This window comes from Podarcis vaucheri, assembly GCF_965113315.1.
Source record: "Podarcis vaucheri genome assembly, chromosome: 13".
NCBI classification, from domain to species: domain Eukaryota; kingdom Metazoa; phylum Chordata; class Lepidosauria; order Squamata; family Lacertidae; genus Podarcis; species Podarcis vaucheri.
In genome coordinates this window covers 18,780,471-18,799,648 of record NC_138751.1, presented here as the reverse complement: position 1 = coordinate 18,799,648, position 19,178 = coordinate 18,780,471, and the positions used below count along the sequence as shown (strand labels likewise).

General features: G+C 45.1%; 1 protein-coding gene across 2 annotated transcripts in view; it reads left to right on the top strand.

Annotated features, from left to right (window-relative positions):
• Positions 1 to 1,879: 1,879 nt before the first annotated feature.
• Positions 1,880 to 19,178, top strand: part of LOC309516683 (T-cell-interacting, activating receptor on myeloid cells protein 1-like) — a 25,364-nt gene continuing 8,065 nt past the window's right edge. For both annotated transcript variants that reach the window (XM_082195459.1, XM_082195460.1), the window contains exons 1-8: positions 1,880 to 2,286; positions 2,585 to 2,869; positions 5,616 to 5,903; positions 8,554 to 8,814; positions 9,996 to 11,165; positions 12,907 to 13,762; positions 15,414 to 15,590; positions 16,816 to 17,046. In XM_082195459.1, coding sequence (XP_082051585.1) covers positions 2,202 to 2,286; positions 2,585 to 2,869; positions 5,616 to 5,903; positions 8,554 to 8,814; positions 9,996 to 10,135 — 1,059 coding nt within the window. In that variant the 5' untranslated portion in view covers positions 1,880 to 2,201 and the 3' untranslated portion in view covers positions 10,136 to 11,165; positions 12,907 to 13,762; positions 15,414 to 15,590; positions 16,816 to 17,046. The remainder of the gene's footprint in view (positions 2,287 to 2,584; positions 2,870 to 5,615; positions 5,904 to 8,553; positions 8,815 to 9,995; positions 11,166 to 12,906; positions 13,763 to 15,413; positions 15,591 to 16,815; positions 17,047 to 19,178) is intronic.

Here is a 19,178-nt window from a genome sequence, read left to right as displayed (position 1 = left end):
CATGCTTCATAACACGCTTGATATTGTTACATGCTGCCATAGTCTCCACCAATGGCTGCATGGGGTTTGTGTTTCCTTCAGAAAATTGGGCACAAGGGAGGCTATAGTGTTTTTTTATTATATATGGATTACACACACACACACACAACCTGAAACTGTCGCTGGAGGAGCTCACAGCTACAAAACGGCAACAAAACATTGGCAGAAGTTGGGAACGGATCCCAAATTCTGGGGTTTGTAGTTAATGAAGTTACCCCTGGTTTGAATATCAATTACTCAGTTGTGGGGGCGCTACAAACGGGGGGGGGGGGTTGAAATGACTATAAAACATTGACACGGGTTTGGAGTGAATTGGACAATGTTGGATTTCTGGGTGTTAACTACAAACCCCCATTTGATATTTGTTGAGCGAAACAAAATACATCGATCGTTCTACAAAACGCTACAAAATGATTACAAAACCCTACAAAAGTTTGGAGAGGATCCCAAAAGTTGGGGTTCATAGTTAATGATGCTCTCTCTGCCTCCTGGTTACATTACTTCCCCCCTTCTTTATCTACAGAGGGAGGACCCCATTCATTTGCATTCTAACACCCAAGTTTGCCTGACTTCATTAGCACTTGTCAAATTAGCTAGGATTACACTGTCCAATACACAACCCAGGAAGTGTGCCTACTTAACTAGCTTTTACGTGTACTAATAACACAAGCTTATCGGTGGGGCCATCACACCTCTTACTACCCCAATGCACACTTGGGTCTAGCTCCTTGGTTCCCAACGTGGGGCACACACCTCACATTGGGGCAATTTGATTTTTAGGGGGGCAGCAATTTGAGAAAGAGTTATTAACAGTTCATGGCCTTTTAGGCTTCCTCCACGTGAATAGGAGTTTACTTTTTGAATAATAAGAATTACAGTGTATGTCACGGTGGGGGGGGCGTGGAATCAGGATTTTAGAGATGCTTAGGTGGGGCATAGCCAAAAAAAGGTTGGGAACCACTGTTCTAGCTATTTTCCAGTTCTAACATACCAGTTCCAATTAAATTCTAACATTTATTAAATACAAACATTTAGCACCCACAGATCTATAATGAAATATGAAAGTTGGTGTGTGTACATAGGTAGGCATGATTTTATTTTTAGATAGCAGTCCATACTGCATTGTGTGAGCAAAAGTTGGCAATAGTGTGCACAAAGGCAGAACAAGATATTTGTTGAAAGCAGACTGCTGCCAAGATGTTGCCTTCAGGGATGTGCAGCCGTGCTGTTGTTGAAACAACAGACAAAGGAACAAAAGGCTGAGTGTGTACGATGTGTGGCAAAATTATTGCAGACGCATATGGCACGAAGTTTTCCTTATAAAGCTACCTTGAAGCAGAAGCAAGTTGGGGAGGAGGATACTGCAGCTACGGAAAGGAGCCAGTGTACTTTTACTGAATCTCTGGCTTCCAATTTTTTGCTGCCTCTAGGCCACACAAACCACACACTTAAAGCACTTCAAACAGTCATAAAAAGGTAAAGGTACCCCTGCCCGAACGGGCCAGTCTTGACAGACTGTGGGGTTTGTGCGCCCATCTCACATTTATTGGCCGGGGGCCAGCGCTGTCCGGGGACACTTCCGGGTCACGTGGCCAGCGTGACATCGCTGCTCTGGCGAGCCAGAGCCGCACACGGAACGCCGTTTACCTTCCCGCTGGTAAGCGGTACCTATTTATCTACTTGCACCCGGGGGTGCTTTCGAACTGCTAGGTGGGCAGGCGCTGGGACCAAACAGCGGGAGCGCACCCCGCCGCGGGGATTCGAACCGCCGACCTTTCGATCGGCAAGCCCTAGGCGTTGAGGCTTTAGCCCACAGCGCCACCCGCGTCCCACACAAACAGTCATGGCTTCGCCCAAATAATTCTGGGTGCTAAAGTTTGTTAAGGGTGCTGACAGTAGTCCGGAGGCCCCTATTCCCCGCAGACAACTACCATTTCCAGAGTTCCCTGTGAAGAGGAATTGACTGTTAAACCACTCTGAGAATTATACCCCTGTCTTTAGAGCAACTGAAAACATCAAACAAGAAGCCATTTATTGCTGCCTTTGTCAGAAAGGGAACTGTCCTTTTCCTTTTCTCTCTCTCTCTCTTTCTCTCTACCCCAACCCAACATTATGACTGATGATGGATCATCGTTTCCTGGGCATCATATTTATATACTGGGATGTCCAGACACTCAGATTCTTATTTGAAGACTCTGCGTGTTTTAAGGATGCCTGTTACCCTCCCCTTCTTACTGCTTACGATCTGTGAGTATAGTTGAGCTCAGTGGGGTGGGAAGTATCTATTCAGCTGGTAAAATCAGAGGGGCATTGAATTCTGGGACTGCAGCAGCATCAGCAAGGAGAAGAGAAGTGGCTAGGGCTATCTGAAGATGTTTCTTGCTGCCTGATGAAACCCGGGTGGGTGGGGGATTTGAGTTGCATAGACACCATGCATTTAAAGCGCATTCAAAGCCCACATGCCTCAAAGAATCCTGGGAACTGTAGACATGGGATCTTGAATCAGCATTCCTGGGTTTTGGCAGTCGACCCTTCTCTCTTTCAGCCCTGCCAAAGCCCTCCATCTTCTGGCTCCAGGCTCCGGATGCAGATGAGAAGCACCACCTCCGATGTACGGCTCAAGGGGCATATTTTGGCAGCTGGTTCTACCTGTACCAGGGAGGAAGCCCGGAGGCCGTGGCTGAAAAGAAAGCCTTGCCCACCCAATCCGAAGTGACCTTTGAGGTACACAACTTTGGGCCCAGGGACCAATTCCGCTGCAGCTATGAGATCTGGGAGGCAGGGAAGCCCATTCGCTCTCCGCTCAGCAGCCCTGCAAACATCACAGAGGGTAAGTGTTGGGCCGTACAACTCAGTGACCATACTGGGAAGGTCATGCGCAATAATAGGCCCAAAGTGGTACATGCAAGGAGGGTTGGTGTGAGAACCAATGGGTCTAGGAATAGGACTTTATGGTAGTGAAGGACTTAGGGCAATGATGCTGGCCTTTAGCAAGGATGAGGAACCTGTGGCTCTCCCAACATTGTTGGATTCCATCAGTCAGGATCTTGACCTTGATGAAGATGACACCCTGTGAGGAAGGCTGATGAGAAGGGGTTGATTTTTTCCCCAACACTTGTTATGATTATTTAGGCTTGCCATATGTCAGGAAAATTCTTGACATGTCTTGGTTTTCGAGAGTAAAAATAGCATCAGGGGGATTTTGCCGAATCTGCAATGACAGGGGAAACCTATGTGTATGGCAACGCGAAGGAAAAAGAAACAGAAACAGCTTCAAAAGCTTAAAATCACTATTTTGGGGGGAGGTTTCCCTAAAAGAGCTAAACAATAAGGGTTTGTTCCCAAAAAGCTGAACAATTTTGGGTCTTCCTTAAAAAAATGTCAACTTACTTGGTGAGTGTCAGGAATATAGCAACCCTAGGATTGCTTATACTATACCCTATACTTACACGATCAAGCTGTTATGAAATGTGTGCACTTTTAGCTTTTAGCATTTACAAATCATTTGTACACTTTACAGTATAGATCTATTTATTACTATGTATTTTATAACATATGTTCAAGCTTCTGGTCACTATGGAAACATAAACATTTAAGACTCTATGAAATTTTCACATACATTGCTAGTTTTTGTACCATTTGGTATGGTTCTGCCATGCAGCAGCTGCTGGTTATATTATTGTTGACATGCAATTGCACTGGAATGTGCATTATATTTGCAATTAATTGATATCTTTAATGATTGATAGTTCATTTTATGATGGCTTTAAAATGTTGCAATGTTCATATAATCACACAGAGTTATTTGCTGGATTGTCATACTATATTTTGAAGTGATTTAGTATTTGAGCTATTCTAAACATATACTGTACTGATTTGCATTTTTGTTGTTCCGCTGCAAGCTGCTTTGAGCACATTTATAATATAAATGTAAATAATAAACAGACAAGCACACAAAGGCAGTATGTTTGAACCCCTTCTCTTTACAAAGGTTTGTTGCTACTGTTTTTAATGTTGTAATTTTGCAAACACACTATATACCTTTAAAGCACATTCAAAGCACGTTCTTAACCTCCAAGAATTTTGGGCACCTTAGTTTACTGCTTACAGAGTTACAATTCCCAGCACCCTTAACAAACTACAGTGCCCAGACTTCTCTGAGGGTGTGTGTGTTTCAAACATGCTTTAAAGGTATAGTGTGTATAGTGGAACCTTGGTTCTCAAACTTAATCTGTTCTGGAAGTCTGTTCCAAAACCAAAGTGTTCCAAAACCAAGGCGCACTTTCCCATAGAAAATAATGCAAAACAGATTAATCCTTTCCAGACTTTTAAAAACCACCCCTAAAACAGCAATTTAGCATGAATTTTACTATCTAACAAGACCATTGATCCATAAAATGGAAGCAATAATCAATGCACTGCACTGTAAGATAAATATGACAGTATTGTAGATGATAAAAATTAAAATTATTCCCCCCCCCTTACCTGCACTGATGATAGTCATTGTTTGGATGGGGGGGGGGCCGGGCTTTTATCCATTTCCACAGTCACACAATCAATCAATCAGTAGCTGAACTGGGTTCCACAAAGTCACAAAAACAAATTAACTGAAAAAGCATCAAAAACAAAAACGCAAAATAAACAGCAAAAACAAAAGCACCAAATTCAATCCATTCTGGAAGTCTGCTTGACTTCTGAAATGTTCAAAACCAAGGTGCAGCTTCTGATTGGTGCAGGCGCCCTGGAAACAATAGCCAACAGCTGCATCGGACGTTCGGCTTCCAAAAAACATTTGATAACCAGACAGGGACGCGGACTTATAAAAAATATTGGGGGGGCCCGGGAAAGCTCATGAATAATAAATAAGCTCATGAATATGCAAATAAAGTGGCGCCGTCTCCTCGTGAGCGAATAGGGGAGAGCGTGCTGCGCCTATTAATCAGCTCCGGAACAGCTGATATGCGGGAAACGTGGGGCTAGCCGGAGAAGAGAGGGCGAGCCCCCTCCGCTCCGGCCCTAAACCGCTGAAACCGCCAGGAGGAAGGAAATTTCCCCCGGCAGTGCCTTGGCAGTGGCGGTGGTGCTGTGAAGCAGCGAGGCAGGAGCCCCCGCCCCCGGGGATTCCCTAATCTCGCGGGGGACGGCCGGGGCTCTCCGACTAGGGCGCGCGGCTGGCTGGCTGGCTGGCGAGGGAGCAGGTGGGGAGGAGGCGGGGGACGGCGGCGGCGCTCTGCTGGAAGGGCGCCCGATATTATTGGGGGGGCTGAGCCCCCCAAAAAAATTTTTTGAGGGGGCTCGAGCCCCCTCAGGCCCCATGGAGTCGGCGCCTATGTAACCAGAACACTTACTTCCGGGTTTTTGGCGTTTGGGAACCAAGGTACCACTGTATGCCGCTTGTGTATTTTGATATGAATTGGTTTTTGCTGTTTCATGGGGAATGTTTTAAAAATGATATTGATGTTTTTTTCCGGCCACCTTGTATTACTATGCAAAAAGAAGCAACCTATTATTATTTTTATTAACAGCAGAGAATAAGGTCTGAGGCTCAGTAAACAGCTTTTCTCTCCCCCTCACAGACCATTACCCCAAGCCATCCATCTCTGCGAGTCCCAGTACTGAGGTCCTTGCAGGGCAGGACTGGACTGTCTGTTGTCAGGCTCCATTGCTAGGGGTCAACTTTGTCCTCTACCAGGCCAGGGACTTTCGGATAGAGGTCACTCCTCGAGGGGACTCTGACACCGCTGAATTCTCCTTGAAGAATGTCACCATGGCTGATGCAGGCCGATACACCTGTTATTACCACAGCACCATAGAGCCCATCATCTGGTCAAACGCCAGTGACCCAGTGCAGCTGAAAGTTATCGGTGAGGAAACCTTTTGCTATCTTGGGGGCAGAATTTCCAACTTTCTTTTTCTGTGCCTTCAGCAGACATATGGTAAGCAGAAATTAAATTGGCTGGGTTTTTCTTTCTTTTTCTGGCATGGGAAAAACCAGAACGCATTGAACTTGTGCCTGTTGTGGAGCTGCTAAAGGATCCCTGCCAGAAAAAAAAGAGAGATAGAGAACCTTGTTAGGTGGAGGAGTGGTTTTAGGGATGGGACTTGCTGGTTTGGGAGTGAAGTATACAGTGGTACCTCAGGTTAAGTACTTAATTCGTTCCGGAGGTCCGTATTTAACCTGAAACGGTTCTTAACCTGAAGCACCACTTTAGCTAATGGGGCCTCCTGCTGCTGCCGCGCTGCCGGAGCCCGATTTCTGTTCTCATCCTGAAGCAAAGTTCTTAACCTGAAGCACTATTTCTGGGTTAGTGGAGTCTGTAACCTGAAGCGTATGTAACCTGAAGCGTATGTAACCTGAGGTACCACTGTACTTGGAGTCAAGTGTGGATTTCATGCTCTTTATTCAGCTCATAGTAGTGAGGAATGCCAGTTTCCCCAAAATGTCTGCTTTATATACATTATTTACACAATGGGCCCCTTGTAATTGGCTAATTCCGGGATTCTTCTGAAGGCCAATCAGGTTGTGGATTCACTCCCACCTGGAGCTGGATTGGGTGGCTCCTGCGGACCAATCAGACTGCTGCATTTTGGATCCTGTTCAACTCAGTACATAACAGGAGACAGCAGACGTTGAGAGGAAGGGAACTGAACTGATGCAGATATGGGCCATCATCCTTTCTGGATTGAGATTTAAGCAATATATTCACAGTCAGAAAGCCAGTGTGATGTGTTGGATAGAGTGGCAGATTGGGAACAAGAATGCCCGGATTGAAATCCCCACTCAGCCATGATGCTCACTGATAATAAGGCCACCCACTTTGTCACAGTCTAATTTACCTCACGAGGGCGCCATGGGAATAAAAGGGAGTACAATGTGCATCAGCCTGAACTCCTTGGAGGAAGGGCAACATTGGGCTAGCTAGACACCTCTCTTCAGGCATTATAACTGACAGTTAAGTAAATTAATACATGAGTGTGGGGTACCAGGGATGAGCACAATGGTTCAATCTCCACACACCCCCATTACTGTCCCTGTTGCCCTCCAACTAATGGAGAGTGCACTTCTGAAGCAGAAAGCCACCCCCTCCCATGGAAGTTCCTCATGTGCTTTAGGACATTACAGAAAGCTCCTCCCCACCTTATATAATAATAATAACTTATTATTTATACCCCGCTCATCTGGCTGGGTTTCCCCAGCCACTCTGGGTGGCTCCCAACAGAATATTAAAAACGCGATAAACCATCAAACCTTAAAAACCTTCCTAAACAGGGCTGTCTTCAGGTGTCTTCTAAAAGTCAGATAGTTGTTTATTTCCTTGACATCTGATGGGAGGGCGTTCCACAGGGCAGGTGCCACTACCGAGAAGGTCCTCCACCTGGTTTCCTGCAACTTCACTTCTCGCAGTGAGGGAACCGCTAGAAGGCCCTCGAAGCTGGACCTCAGTGTCCGGGCTGAACGATGGGGGTGGAGATGCTCCTTCAGGTATATTGGGCCAAGGCCATTTAAGGCTTTAGGGCATCTAGTGCTTCTTCTACAAGTTGGAGGGTGACAAGAAATGCAGCCTGGGAGTTGAGCTAGTCGTCCTGAGTGCTTCCCCAGCTTGCATACTTAACTCCTAATTATAATGCCAGCAGAGGACTTCTCATCTTTCTATCTGCAAATATTTCCCCAATTTTCCACAATCAAGGCACAGGAAGAGTTTCAGCATTAAAACTCATGGACTTGTTACTTTTTACATAGTTTGGAAATAGAAAACTCCAGAGAATTCCAGTAATCAAGAAAATAGGTCTTGCAAAAGCATTTCTTGACAAAAGCTACAGTCACCTCATTTGTCCACTGACATTCCAGGACTCCCAAGCCCGAAAAGCAGATGACAGCTAAAAATAAATTATGAGTTGTATTCAGCTAACTTTTACTCAGGATAGGCAACTGAAAGCAATGGAACTTAGGATGGTCATTAATTTTAATGGGCCTTTGTTGAGTAAAAGGCAGTTGAATGTAGTCCTATAATCCAAAGTGAAACATTAATAACTGTACTCAGATTTTACTAAAATGTCTGAACTATCCTGATCCTACAATGGAGTTTTTGTGCATTTACACTTTTTGTATCATTTAGTGTTGAGCTCCCAATTTTGCACAAAGTGCCAAAGGTTGCGGGGGAGGGAAGGATAGGTTAGGGAAAGACTGGACTGGTCACATTTTAATCATGCCCACTTTTTTCTTTTAAAGAATTGCAATTTATTTTGCTTACGCATTCCTTGCTCTTCCATTTATCTGTTGCATCCTGGGGCATTCTGAGAGTCCTGCTTGATTCTCAGCCATCAACCTTGAATTATGGGAAATTCCCATAATCTTTGCGGTGGCTGTAAAGTACTAATCTTCTACTTAGAATATGTATCTATGGCCACAAGGATTACAAATGTGTTTTTAAAAAAGAAAAAGAAAGAAAGCCAGTTCAACACTGAGCATCCCTTAAGCTATATCTTTTTGCTTTCACACTTCTCCTCTTCCAGATGCAACTGTGGTTCCCAATTACCTGGAGGTGTTGGTGGACTCTGCGGGAAGATATCGAGTGAATTGCTCAGTCCCTTCTGCTGCTGAGGGCTGGTTTTATCTTTACCAAGGTGGGCAGCTCTTTGCTGAAACCAGAGCTTGGCAAGATGGGGCGATTGCAAGCTTCAACCTCACAGAAGAGGCTATTAACATCACCATAGGAGAGCTGAGCTGCCAATATAAGGAATATCAGCTCAATGACACTGAAGCGTGGACAGAAGGTGAGTCCAGGGAGGATGGGAGAAGTGTACTCTAGCAGAGAGCTAGCCTGTGTACCTTTGAAGCACATTCCACACACATTCTGCCCCCAAAGAATTCTGGGCACTGTAGTTTGCTGGGAATTGTAACCCTGCAAGGGATAAACAACAGCGCCCATAATTCTTTGAGGGAAATAAAGTGGTTTGAATGTGTATAGCGCACAGCCTTAGGTGATGATGATAATTGTACCATTCATGGTGCTTTACAGAGTAAAAGAGGGTAAGTCCCTGGTCCCAAGGAGCTTCCAATCTAAAAATGGATTTGAATATGGAAGTATGGAAGATATTGTGAGGTTGAGTGGATGCCCACAAAATGAATGACTAGCTGGAGAATCAAACACAACCATATTCCCACAGAAAATAACTTGGATGGGTGTGGGGTGGGTGGGACGGAGAACACATACTTCTGTTTCTGCAGTCCTATGTAGCAGCAAAACAAGGTTTGCCACTCTGTCCTTTGGTGCTACCCACAGCTGGTCATTGGTATGCAAGCTGATTGATAGGTCATGCTGCATGTCTCCTTTAACGTTGCTATTTTCCCTACATGGAAAATTCTGTAGGAAAAAGCAACATACAGCTGTATGCAAATTTTCATCTGTGGCAATCACACGGGCATGTGTGTGGTTGAAAGGCTTACAGGGGATGCACAGTAAGAAGCCGCCATTAGTTGCTGCTTTTCCATAAAGGAACACAGCACCGGAATAATTTCATGTGATGTTTCACATCTAGACGTCACACCACTTCTCTTCCCCCACCCCCCTGCACTCGACAAGTGCTTTCCACGTATGTAAAGGATTGCTGTGCGATGGTTCTGGTGGTGTCATTGTCGCCACTGGAATGTTGCCCTTTTCAGATTATATTAGCACAGATGATTCAGGCTGCGGTGATAAGCACACTTAGCTGGGAGAAGCCCCTTTGAACAGGATGGCACTGCCAGTTAATGGCTGCCAAGGAAACCAAGCACAGGCAAGTGGATTCAAGGAGGCTCCCGTAGTGCTAATGCCCCATTCATTTGCCGCCTGCTCAGGGGCAAATCGATCTTCATGGGGACAGTTCTCAGGCTGCGTAGTGATTGATGAAAGAAGAAAGCCTGCTGCATACCGAAAACTATTTTTACATTGATATGCATTTTCTGATTTCTCCAGACTCACATTCCCAGGCCATGGATTTCACCGCAGCCAACTCACTGCGACTTGGGATCGGGGCCTGCATCCTCTTATTAGCCCTGTTCTTCATAGCTGAAGCATGGTGGAGCGAGAAGCATCAGGAGAGCTGGGCCAAATGAAGGGATCTTGGATCAGCAGGATCCCGCTAAGCTGACCGAGTCTGGTTTGAAACCGCAGGTTCCAGTGGCCTCTTTGGATGGGAAGGAACATAATGATGGATTGGGAACCACACACAGAGATTGTCAGACTGCAGTCCTCAACCAATTTACCTCACAGTCAACACATCCTGGCTCCTCTGAAACAGGAGCTTTGGCCTACAGGAATAAGGAACATGCAGGCCACCAGATGTTGTTGGGCTCCATCTCCCATTGGCCCCAACCAGTATGGCCATTGGTCAGGGATGATGGGAGCTGTAGCCTGGCAACATCTGGAAGGCCACAAGTCCCCTACCCCTTGCTGAACCTGAGGCAGAACTCGGAACCAGTTTTGACCAGCATAATTCAGTCCTAGATCATGTCCAGTAATTATCAAGAAGAATTTGCTCGTGGGCATGCACAGAATGCCTTTGCCTCACCAGTGAGTAACCACAATCTCGGCCTTCACACAACTGATTTCCAGAGTGACATAGACACTAGCACCTCAGGCCAGTGAGAGGAGCGGAAATTCTTATTTGTTTAAGTGTTTTCATCATGAAGTGTATTGCTTTCATGCATGATCCTGTAGTTATATACAGCTTCTGTTCTTTTGCATTTTTTTTGCTGTAACTCTAGATGCTTTGTTCATTTTCAATGTTGTTCAACTCCTGTTTTATAATGTTATGCCATCCAGTGCTCCAGAATAGACAAAGGGCAGGATATAACAATAAATGATTGAATGAATATTAACTGATGGGAGGGACAGAATGAAATGTGTGTTCTTTGTTGTTCAGAACTGGTCCTTTGTCTCCTTTTGGAATGCTAGATAAACCACATACCACTATGTTGGCACAATATGAATTATGTGATCATTTTTTATCATGTTGTTAATAAGAACCATTTAGAAAAAGGGGAGCAACTCCAGAAGAGGAGAGTTCTCTGCCTGAAGGTGGGGGGGGGGGGCAGAACAAGAGAAGGGGCAGCTGCAGCATATTAAAAATGACTGCCTTCTCAGGTAAAATTCTGTTAGCCAGGTTTGCCTTTAATGTTTGAGGGGGCTGGTATAAATTGCTAGTTAGGGCACACTGGTGGATAGGAATACTGTAATGATTGGTTGAAATCACGACTGTGCAAGTGAGAGGAAGGAAAAATGCCTGTTCTGTCCTTTTAGATGCAAAATAATGGTGTGTCATGCCAACTTAGACAATTGCCTGTTGGGCATTTGAGGGAGGAGGATGGAGGATAAGAACTAAGAAATACATGCCTTAACAGCCAGCCTTGCTGTGAAGTAGCCTCTTTGGCACCATTGCGTGGGGAAGGGTATGACTGGTATCAAGGGTTTGTCATGGTAGGGCCGCTGCTGAGGGACCACGGTCCTGCAGGGAACCCACTGACAAAGCCTCATGGAGTGGCTGTATTGTGCAGGTAGACTTAACCGAGTACGGGGCAGGGAGGGTCACCTGGAGGTGACCCGTAGTGGTATAAGGTGAAGGCAGGAATTAATATCTGAATTGTTCAGTGGGGTATTTAAAAAATAAATAAATGTAAGTGTTGGGCTTGGAGGCAGGGGCACTATTTGGACTCTGCTTCAGGCGGGATATTGAGCTGAAAGCTGTTTTAAGCATTACCTGCACCTCTGTGCCAGTTTGTGAGGTGGCACTTAAATTTGAAAGCCTCAGTTCTATTAAGCACACTTCAAAAACACTGCCTCCTCCTTCCTAAGCTCAAGTGTCCAGAACTCCCAAACATTTCTTCCAAATGTTAGAATTGAACCATCTGAGAATTCCCCATCTATCCACAGGTCTTGTATGACCTATTGCATCCTCTTCAATATTTCTCCTTCATAAAGGGGCAGAGACAGAAGAAACTTGCCTTAGATTTGCCTAGTCTGATTTCTTCTGAACTGGATTCTGATTGCAACTCTTTTTTTAGGCAAGCCTATCCAATTTTATAGACTGTTGATAAGTGTTTAGTTTGTTTTCTGAATGTTTTAAATATTTCTTTTAACTGATTTTACTGATAATTTTATTCTTTTTTTTCACCTGTGTGTGTCTACCATCAAGCAGTGTAGTTTCTTTTTCCAAACGGTATATAAGTTTTGTAACATATATAAATAATTATGAAGTCCTTCTGGTATGTCCTGTAAAAATAAATATGCATTAAAATACTAATGAAAAGAATGATATGACAGCACCAGTCGTACCTCTTTGGAAAGAGCGTTCTAAAGTTGGGATGTATGCATTGCAAACTTGTGGTAGGGAAAGCATGCAGAGAAAAGGTCTTCAACCAAAAATATTAATGTATTAAAATGAATGACAAGTGACTGGAACATCAATTGATAGTTATATTTGATAATAATTACCGTATTTTTCGCTCTATAACACGCACCCGAACATAACATGCACATAGTTTTTAGAGGAGGAAAATCCGTAGGCATGCCACCCGTAGGCATTCCCTCCATAACACGCACAGACATTTCCCCTTACTTTCTAGGAGGAAAAAAGTGAGTGTTATGGTGCAAAAAATACGGTAATTGTACGCAACAGTAAAGGACTGGACGAGGTAACTTTTAGGTGGATTTGTAGCTGGTTGACTGACCAAACCCAAATAGTGCCCACTAATGGTTCCTAGTTATCCTGCAAAAAAAAAGGGGACAAGTGAGGTGCCACAGGGTTCTATCCTGAGCCCATTGTTGTTCAGCCTCTTTATAAATGACTTGGATGAGCATCCCCTCAATTCCTTCATCCAATTTCCAGGTGACACCAAACCGGGAGGGGTAGCCAATGCCACTCAACATGGAATCAGGATTCAATATGACCTTAACAGATTGGAGAACTGGGCCAAAACTAACAAAATGAATTTCATTAGGGGCAAATGTAAGCTTCTACACTTAGGCAGGAAAAACCAGCTGCACCAAGATAAGATGTGGGACACCTGACTTGCCAGCAGTAGATGTGAAAAGGATCCTCTTTTTCCCCTGTAACAGCAGAGGGCTCAGCTGCTTCCTATCAAAGTAGCTATTGCTTGTTATGCAGGTAAAGTGCCCCCTCTATTGCAATGGGCTGAGGAGGTGAGGCTGTGGTTTTAAATACGTAAGTTGTGATTGGGTCTGAGTATGGCCCTTTTTCAAGCTACACCCTTTTGGGTTAATTGACTCTTGCCACACCCATGCAAATGCAGGTTTATTAAAGGGGCATCAGTAGTGAAGCGCACCCCCCCCCCGCTTTAATTGTTTGTGGTTTTCTTCAGCTTGAAAATATTTTACTTTTCTTTGCTTTTAAAGAAATAGATTTGTCTGGCTTGGAGGAGAATGTGGGCGGGCTTTGTGCTCCCCCCACACCCGGTACCCTGACTTGCAAGGGTAGCTGAATTTTCTGGAAAAGTGTTGAGGGTTAGGCAAGCTTGGGGAGGGAGGTGAGAGGATGTTATGATCTGAGGCCCAGATTAGGACCATGGAAAAACCGCTCCTGGAAGTTGTGGTGAGATCCACGGAAGAAGACCTTGGTCAGAAACGCCCAGCGTCTGAGGAAGAACAACCTATTTATAAAAGACTACGGATGGATTCGCCAGTTCATCCTGTCGAGTCGGAGGCCTCCCTACCACCAGAGAAGAGTATGTGGAGCTATTCTAATTGTGGGGAAACTGTTTTTTTCCTTTAAATTTGATTTAAAGATGGGGGATGCAGCAGGAGTGTGATATGGGTGTTGCAAAGAAGGATTGTCTCCATGGAGGTGGTAACTCCTATTGATTAACGTGTATTCAGGATTACTTAACGTTAGGCCCCATCTGTTTATTTAAAACACTTTAAATAGGTTTCCAGCAATGACTCTTTGAGAACTGTAGTTTGTTAAGCGTGATGAGAGTTGTATGGAGACACACACCCCCTTCTCCTTCTGAGCTACAATTCCCAGAGCTCCTTATAAAGGGGGATTGAATGCTTATTTATTATTTACTTTGTACATTTATTATCCCGCTTGTTAAACCACTTTGGCTTTGTTAAGCCACTCTGGGTTTAAAGCAACCTGCTACTGTGCAAATGGGGCCTTCGGTTAGTTATTCATAACAGCAGCCTCTGGCTTAGGGGTCAACATACAAAGGCCTTGGGAGTCAAATCCGGCCCCTGAGCTGGGTCACCTGCAGCTTCTCCAGAGGCAAGAGAAGTTGTGGGGAGATGGGTTTGCGTGGCGATGTGTCTGTCGCTGATTTTGCTAGGTGAGGGCCCCAGTTCACATTTGCTCCTCACGTAAAACTGGCTGTGCCTTTTTCTCATGCTATGCCCCCTTTTCTCATGCTTCGGGTGGCTTGGATTAATCTAAAGAAGCGTGAGCGGAAGGTGAAAATGCATTTGTGCTCCTCCGGGAACAATTGTGCCAGAGTTAATGGAAGGCTACTTAGGCTGTAGTGCCATAATGTATGGGGGAAAGCAGGGTTGCATTTTGGTATAAAGGAAACAGTGCATAAGGAAAACATAGGCCGCACTCTTTGTTTCCAGGTCCAGTTCAAGGGTGCTCATATTAATGTTGAAAGCCCTAAATGACTGAGGCCCCAACAACTGCTTCTTTCCCTACAACCCCCCCCCAGGGGTGTTAAGATCAGCAGATGGGGCCCTCTTGGTAGTTCCACCTCCCTCAGATGTTTGGGGTGGCTTTCAACATGGAAAAATAATAAAATCTTATTATTGAATAATACTACTTTAATTAGTTTGGGGTGGTGGCTCAGGGAAGGGCAATCTCTGTGGCAGCCCCAAGTTGTTGAACTTCCTCCCCACAGAGGTGTGTCTGGCTTCTTCACAATTCAGCTCCTGGCAAATGCTGCAGACACACTTTTTTACCCTGGGCTTTGGCTCATGAGATGTGAGTTCCCAGGGTCCACCCTATTCCTGTAATTTTAATCTGCTTTAATTGTTGTTTATTTTGAATTTTAAATACTGTAGTTGTCATTTGCCCTGGGATCTGCTGGTGAAGGGCGGGGAATAAATTTAGTAATGATCATGATGTTTAATAACGAGCAAGATGTAGAAGGCCATAAAAAGGTCTCGCTTGAGACTAAGCCTGTGTGCAGTTGGAGGAACTCCTGGATTTGGTGTTGGTTTTCCTCATACAGCGGTTTTCTGCTAAGGAAGAAATAGGCCTTCTCTGACAGGAATAGGCTTTCTGCTAGTGGAAAGACACTTTTAGGATCCAACTCAATGCATACGTAATGTGAAAATAGGGATTCCAGACATTCTTGACTTTTTAATGTTTTGTATCCTAATGATTTGTAGCTTCTACTCCAGCCTGCCCCACAGCGCCCCCTCCAGCCTGCTCCACAGCTCCGCCTTTGTCCACACACCAGTGCAAGAAACCTTCACGTAGGGCTGCTTATCATCCCTTTGATTTCACCTCAGACGAGCTGGACCCTGCCTATGAGTGGCCAAGGGAATCTTCTTCTGCAAGGCAAAGTAAGATGCATGGAGGAGCTGACTAGTAATGTTTGTATGCTCTTTGGAAGGGACCCTGGTATGTGAGCATGGAAAAATAGGAGGTCTAAAACGTGTGGGTTTTATGCTGGAATGGGAGAGATGGTGAAGGTAAGAAAAGGAGACTGGTCTGTTTGAGAAGGTGTGGCCTACTCCTACACATTCAAGGGAATGAAGTGGGGGAATGGACTGCATCAGATTACAGGAGGGCGGGGTTGGTTGTCCACTTTTGCATACTTATCCTTTAAAAAACACCCACCCATCCCAGGAAATAGAACACATAGACTCTAGCTGTGTGCTACCTCAGCCCTTTCCTACTATGCTGAATTTATCATCATGGAGAAATCTTAACATAGGGAAACTTTCAAAAATGTGATGATTTACTTGCAGTTTGAAGAGGTACACTTTGTCCTCCCTGTTCAGCACACTCGTTTATACCTCGTTCTGCGTAGAGCAGGCTGGCCATACCTTCCCCACCTTCAGCAGGAAGGAAATCATCCAGCTTTCTGAAGAATACCCTCATCCTAATGAAGCCTGTTTCAGTTTAATATCTGATTGGAGGTTCTGCAAATACTTCCTTAACTGGAGAGAGGCCTTCAGCAGTTGCAATGGGAACTGAAGCCTAATGAGGCTAAGGGAAAAGAAATATAATAAAAGTCAGGAGTCCTGTGACTTTGAGTTTGTAGTATAGTCGAGAAATAATCAAGAGGAATTTGGCATGAAGAGCACAAAAACTTGTGTGTAAGTAAAGCACTGGTTCCACACTTAGCACCCACTGACAAATGGGCTAGCTGTTCCAGGTAACTGAGATCCATTCCAAACAACACTAAAAAATAGGGCTGTGGGGCCACTCTGTCCGAATTCTAGATCCTGAACCAAATTGGGCTGATTGAGGCAGCCCCTGGTTAGGTCCACCCAAAGTGATCTAGAGCTGTCCAAAGGGGTGGTAATCGGGTGGCAAGGAGCAGGATGGAGGAGAAGAAAGAAATGCAGGCAGCCTGTCTGTGTCTCTTCCCCTGCCATTGGACCACCTATAAAATAGGGTTTAAAACCACAATTAAACAATATGCTAGGGCCCCAATTCGGGGCCCAGTTCCAGGTCAAGTCTACCCCAGGACATATCTCGAACACTGGATCGGGGAGGGGGCATGCACAGTCCTACTTAAAGGCCTTTTCATCATCATCAAGGCCTCTTTGTATCTTTCAGGTGGTGTGGATGTGATCCCTCTCCTCCGAAGCACTCTGGGCCAGTTTCCTTTAGGTTTGCGTCTGGATAAGCTGGAGGCCCTGGTATGGAAGGAGCACAAGGTCAAGCTGTGGAAACTGTGCTTGGAGCGAGGCTACAGTAACAGCCTGAAGTTCTTGGAGGTGTTACCTGGGATCAGGCTCAAACCCTCCGGCAAAGGGACTTTCCGGTGCCTTGTGCTGTTGGACCCAGGTGAGTGTTTCTCTCCTCTAGCCTGACCTTGTGTTCTCTCAGGAGAGCTACGGGACCCACAGCCTGGCAAGCTTTGGCCTTAATTTTATGCTTTTCTAGGTCATTGAAGGTTTGTATCTGATCTCCAAGAAGCAACTTGCAAATAATCCACAGGCCTAATTTTATTCAGAGGTTGTCAGTGCGGCACCTGCTCGCCCCATGGTGCCTGCCATAGCATCATACGGTTCCTGCAAAATGTCTCAGTAAATATCATCTCACAAAATGTCTCGGTAAATATCACCTCAAAAATCCATAATGCATGAGAGACTGATTGCCGTACCTGCTCATTTCCTGTTTGGGTTGGCTTTGTTGCTCTCTTACTTCGAACACCCCCCCCTTAAATGTGCCCATATTTTTCGGGATGCCAGGATTGGACACCCAACTTCCCATCCATTCTGAGCAGAGGAGAAATTCAGTGAGCTTTTCACTGTGAGCGTATATGGCAGTGGCTGATACACATTTTTTGTGAGGCATGCCCACTGCTTTTTGTGATCCGGGCTGATTTTATGCTCCTTTAGATGCGGCATCCCTTTCATGTTATACCCCGCCGTGCCAGCACTTCCTCATAATTCCACATGTGCCCCCTGGCCCTAAAAGGTTGGTGACTCCTGTTAGTCTGCCTGATTTAAAGGGATCTGGGTGGGAAGCAGTGGGTGGAGCACATGCTCTAAACGAAGAGGGTCCTGTGATCAGTTCCCCAATATTTCTAGCACAAAGGAATCAGATAGCAGCTGATGCAAAGGCCTCTGCCTGAGATGTGGAAAGGCTACTGCAGGCAGTGTAGACAATAAAGGGCCTGTAGTCTGACCTGCTATAAGGAGGCCTTGTTTTGTTTTGTTTTGTTTTGTGTTTTGTTTTAACCCTCCTTTTGAACAGCAGGAAAGGGCAAAATAAACAAACCCCAATATTTAAAAGCCCTCCCAGTCCCCAAGATTAAGAGTACTCTGTACCACGCCTCACTCCACTTGCTTTTCAAAAGTCTTGCTTTTATATCCTGCCTTTAGTACAGAATGGAGCTCAGAGTGGTTGTGTGGGGTTTCAAAGTGGTCTCCCATCCAGGCACTCCCGAGACCAAGATCTGCTTAGTTCCAGAAAAGCTGCTGTTGATGCTGTCTGGAGGTGGCAATATCTTTCTGCTCAGCTTTTGTACACCTCCAGGCCACTTCTCTCTGCTGGTTTCTCCACTCTGCTTTTCCCATTTTGCTTTAGTCTTCAGTAAGTAACTCTCAGTCCCAGTGGATTTGCACCGCCCATTTTGGGAAACCCCTGAGGCTTAACTGTACGTGGGCAGGAATGCATTTTATTCCACTGGGTATTATTGTTGCAAAGGCTGGCTTTAAAAAAAAATGAGCTACTGGCTGTGTACATGCTATATACATTTAAAGCGCTTTCGAAGCACATTCTTTCCCTCAAATGATTCTGGGCACTGTAGTTTGCAAAGGGTTGCTGGGAATTGTAACTCAGAGGGGCAAACTAGAGTGCGCAGAATTATTTGAGGGAAAGAATGTGTGCCGAATGTCCTTTAAACGTTTAGTGTGCGCATAGTTGTCAGGAGGCAAGGCTTCACTGCCCCCCAGGAAGGAAGCTGCCTTAAACAGAACCAGACCTTGGTCCACCCATCTCAGCATTACCTGCACTGACTAATAGTTGCTGTCCATGTTTCAGTCAGGGGACATTCCCAGCCCTACTTGGTGTTGACTTCTAGAACTTCCACCTCACGGTTGGCCTTGTTTGCTGCATGGGCTCTCGGATGAGCTGGCCATGTTTTGAGAGTTACAGTTGCACAGAAGAAGGGGACAGAATTCTGGTTATTCTTCTTGATGTAGTTAAGCTAGCACCGGAGGAAGAAACTGTGTATATACATATATACACAAACATGAATTATTATTTTTTTTAATGCAAGGAGAGCATTGAAATTTGGTCTTCTCCCACCTGCAGTCTGAACTGGTGTAGTCCAGAAAATTATACCATCTCATTCTGTGTTGAATGGCTGTTCAGGTTTAAAGGATATAGTGCATCCTCAAAGAGGAATGGTTGCAACACAGCATCACAGCACACATTTTACATGCAGAAGGTCTCAGGTAGACAATCCT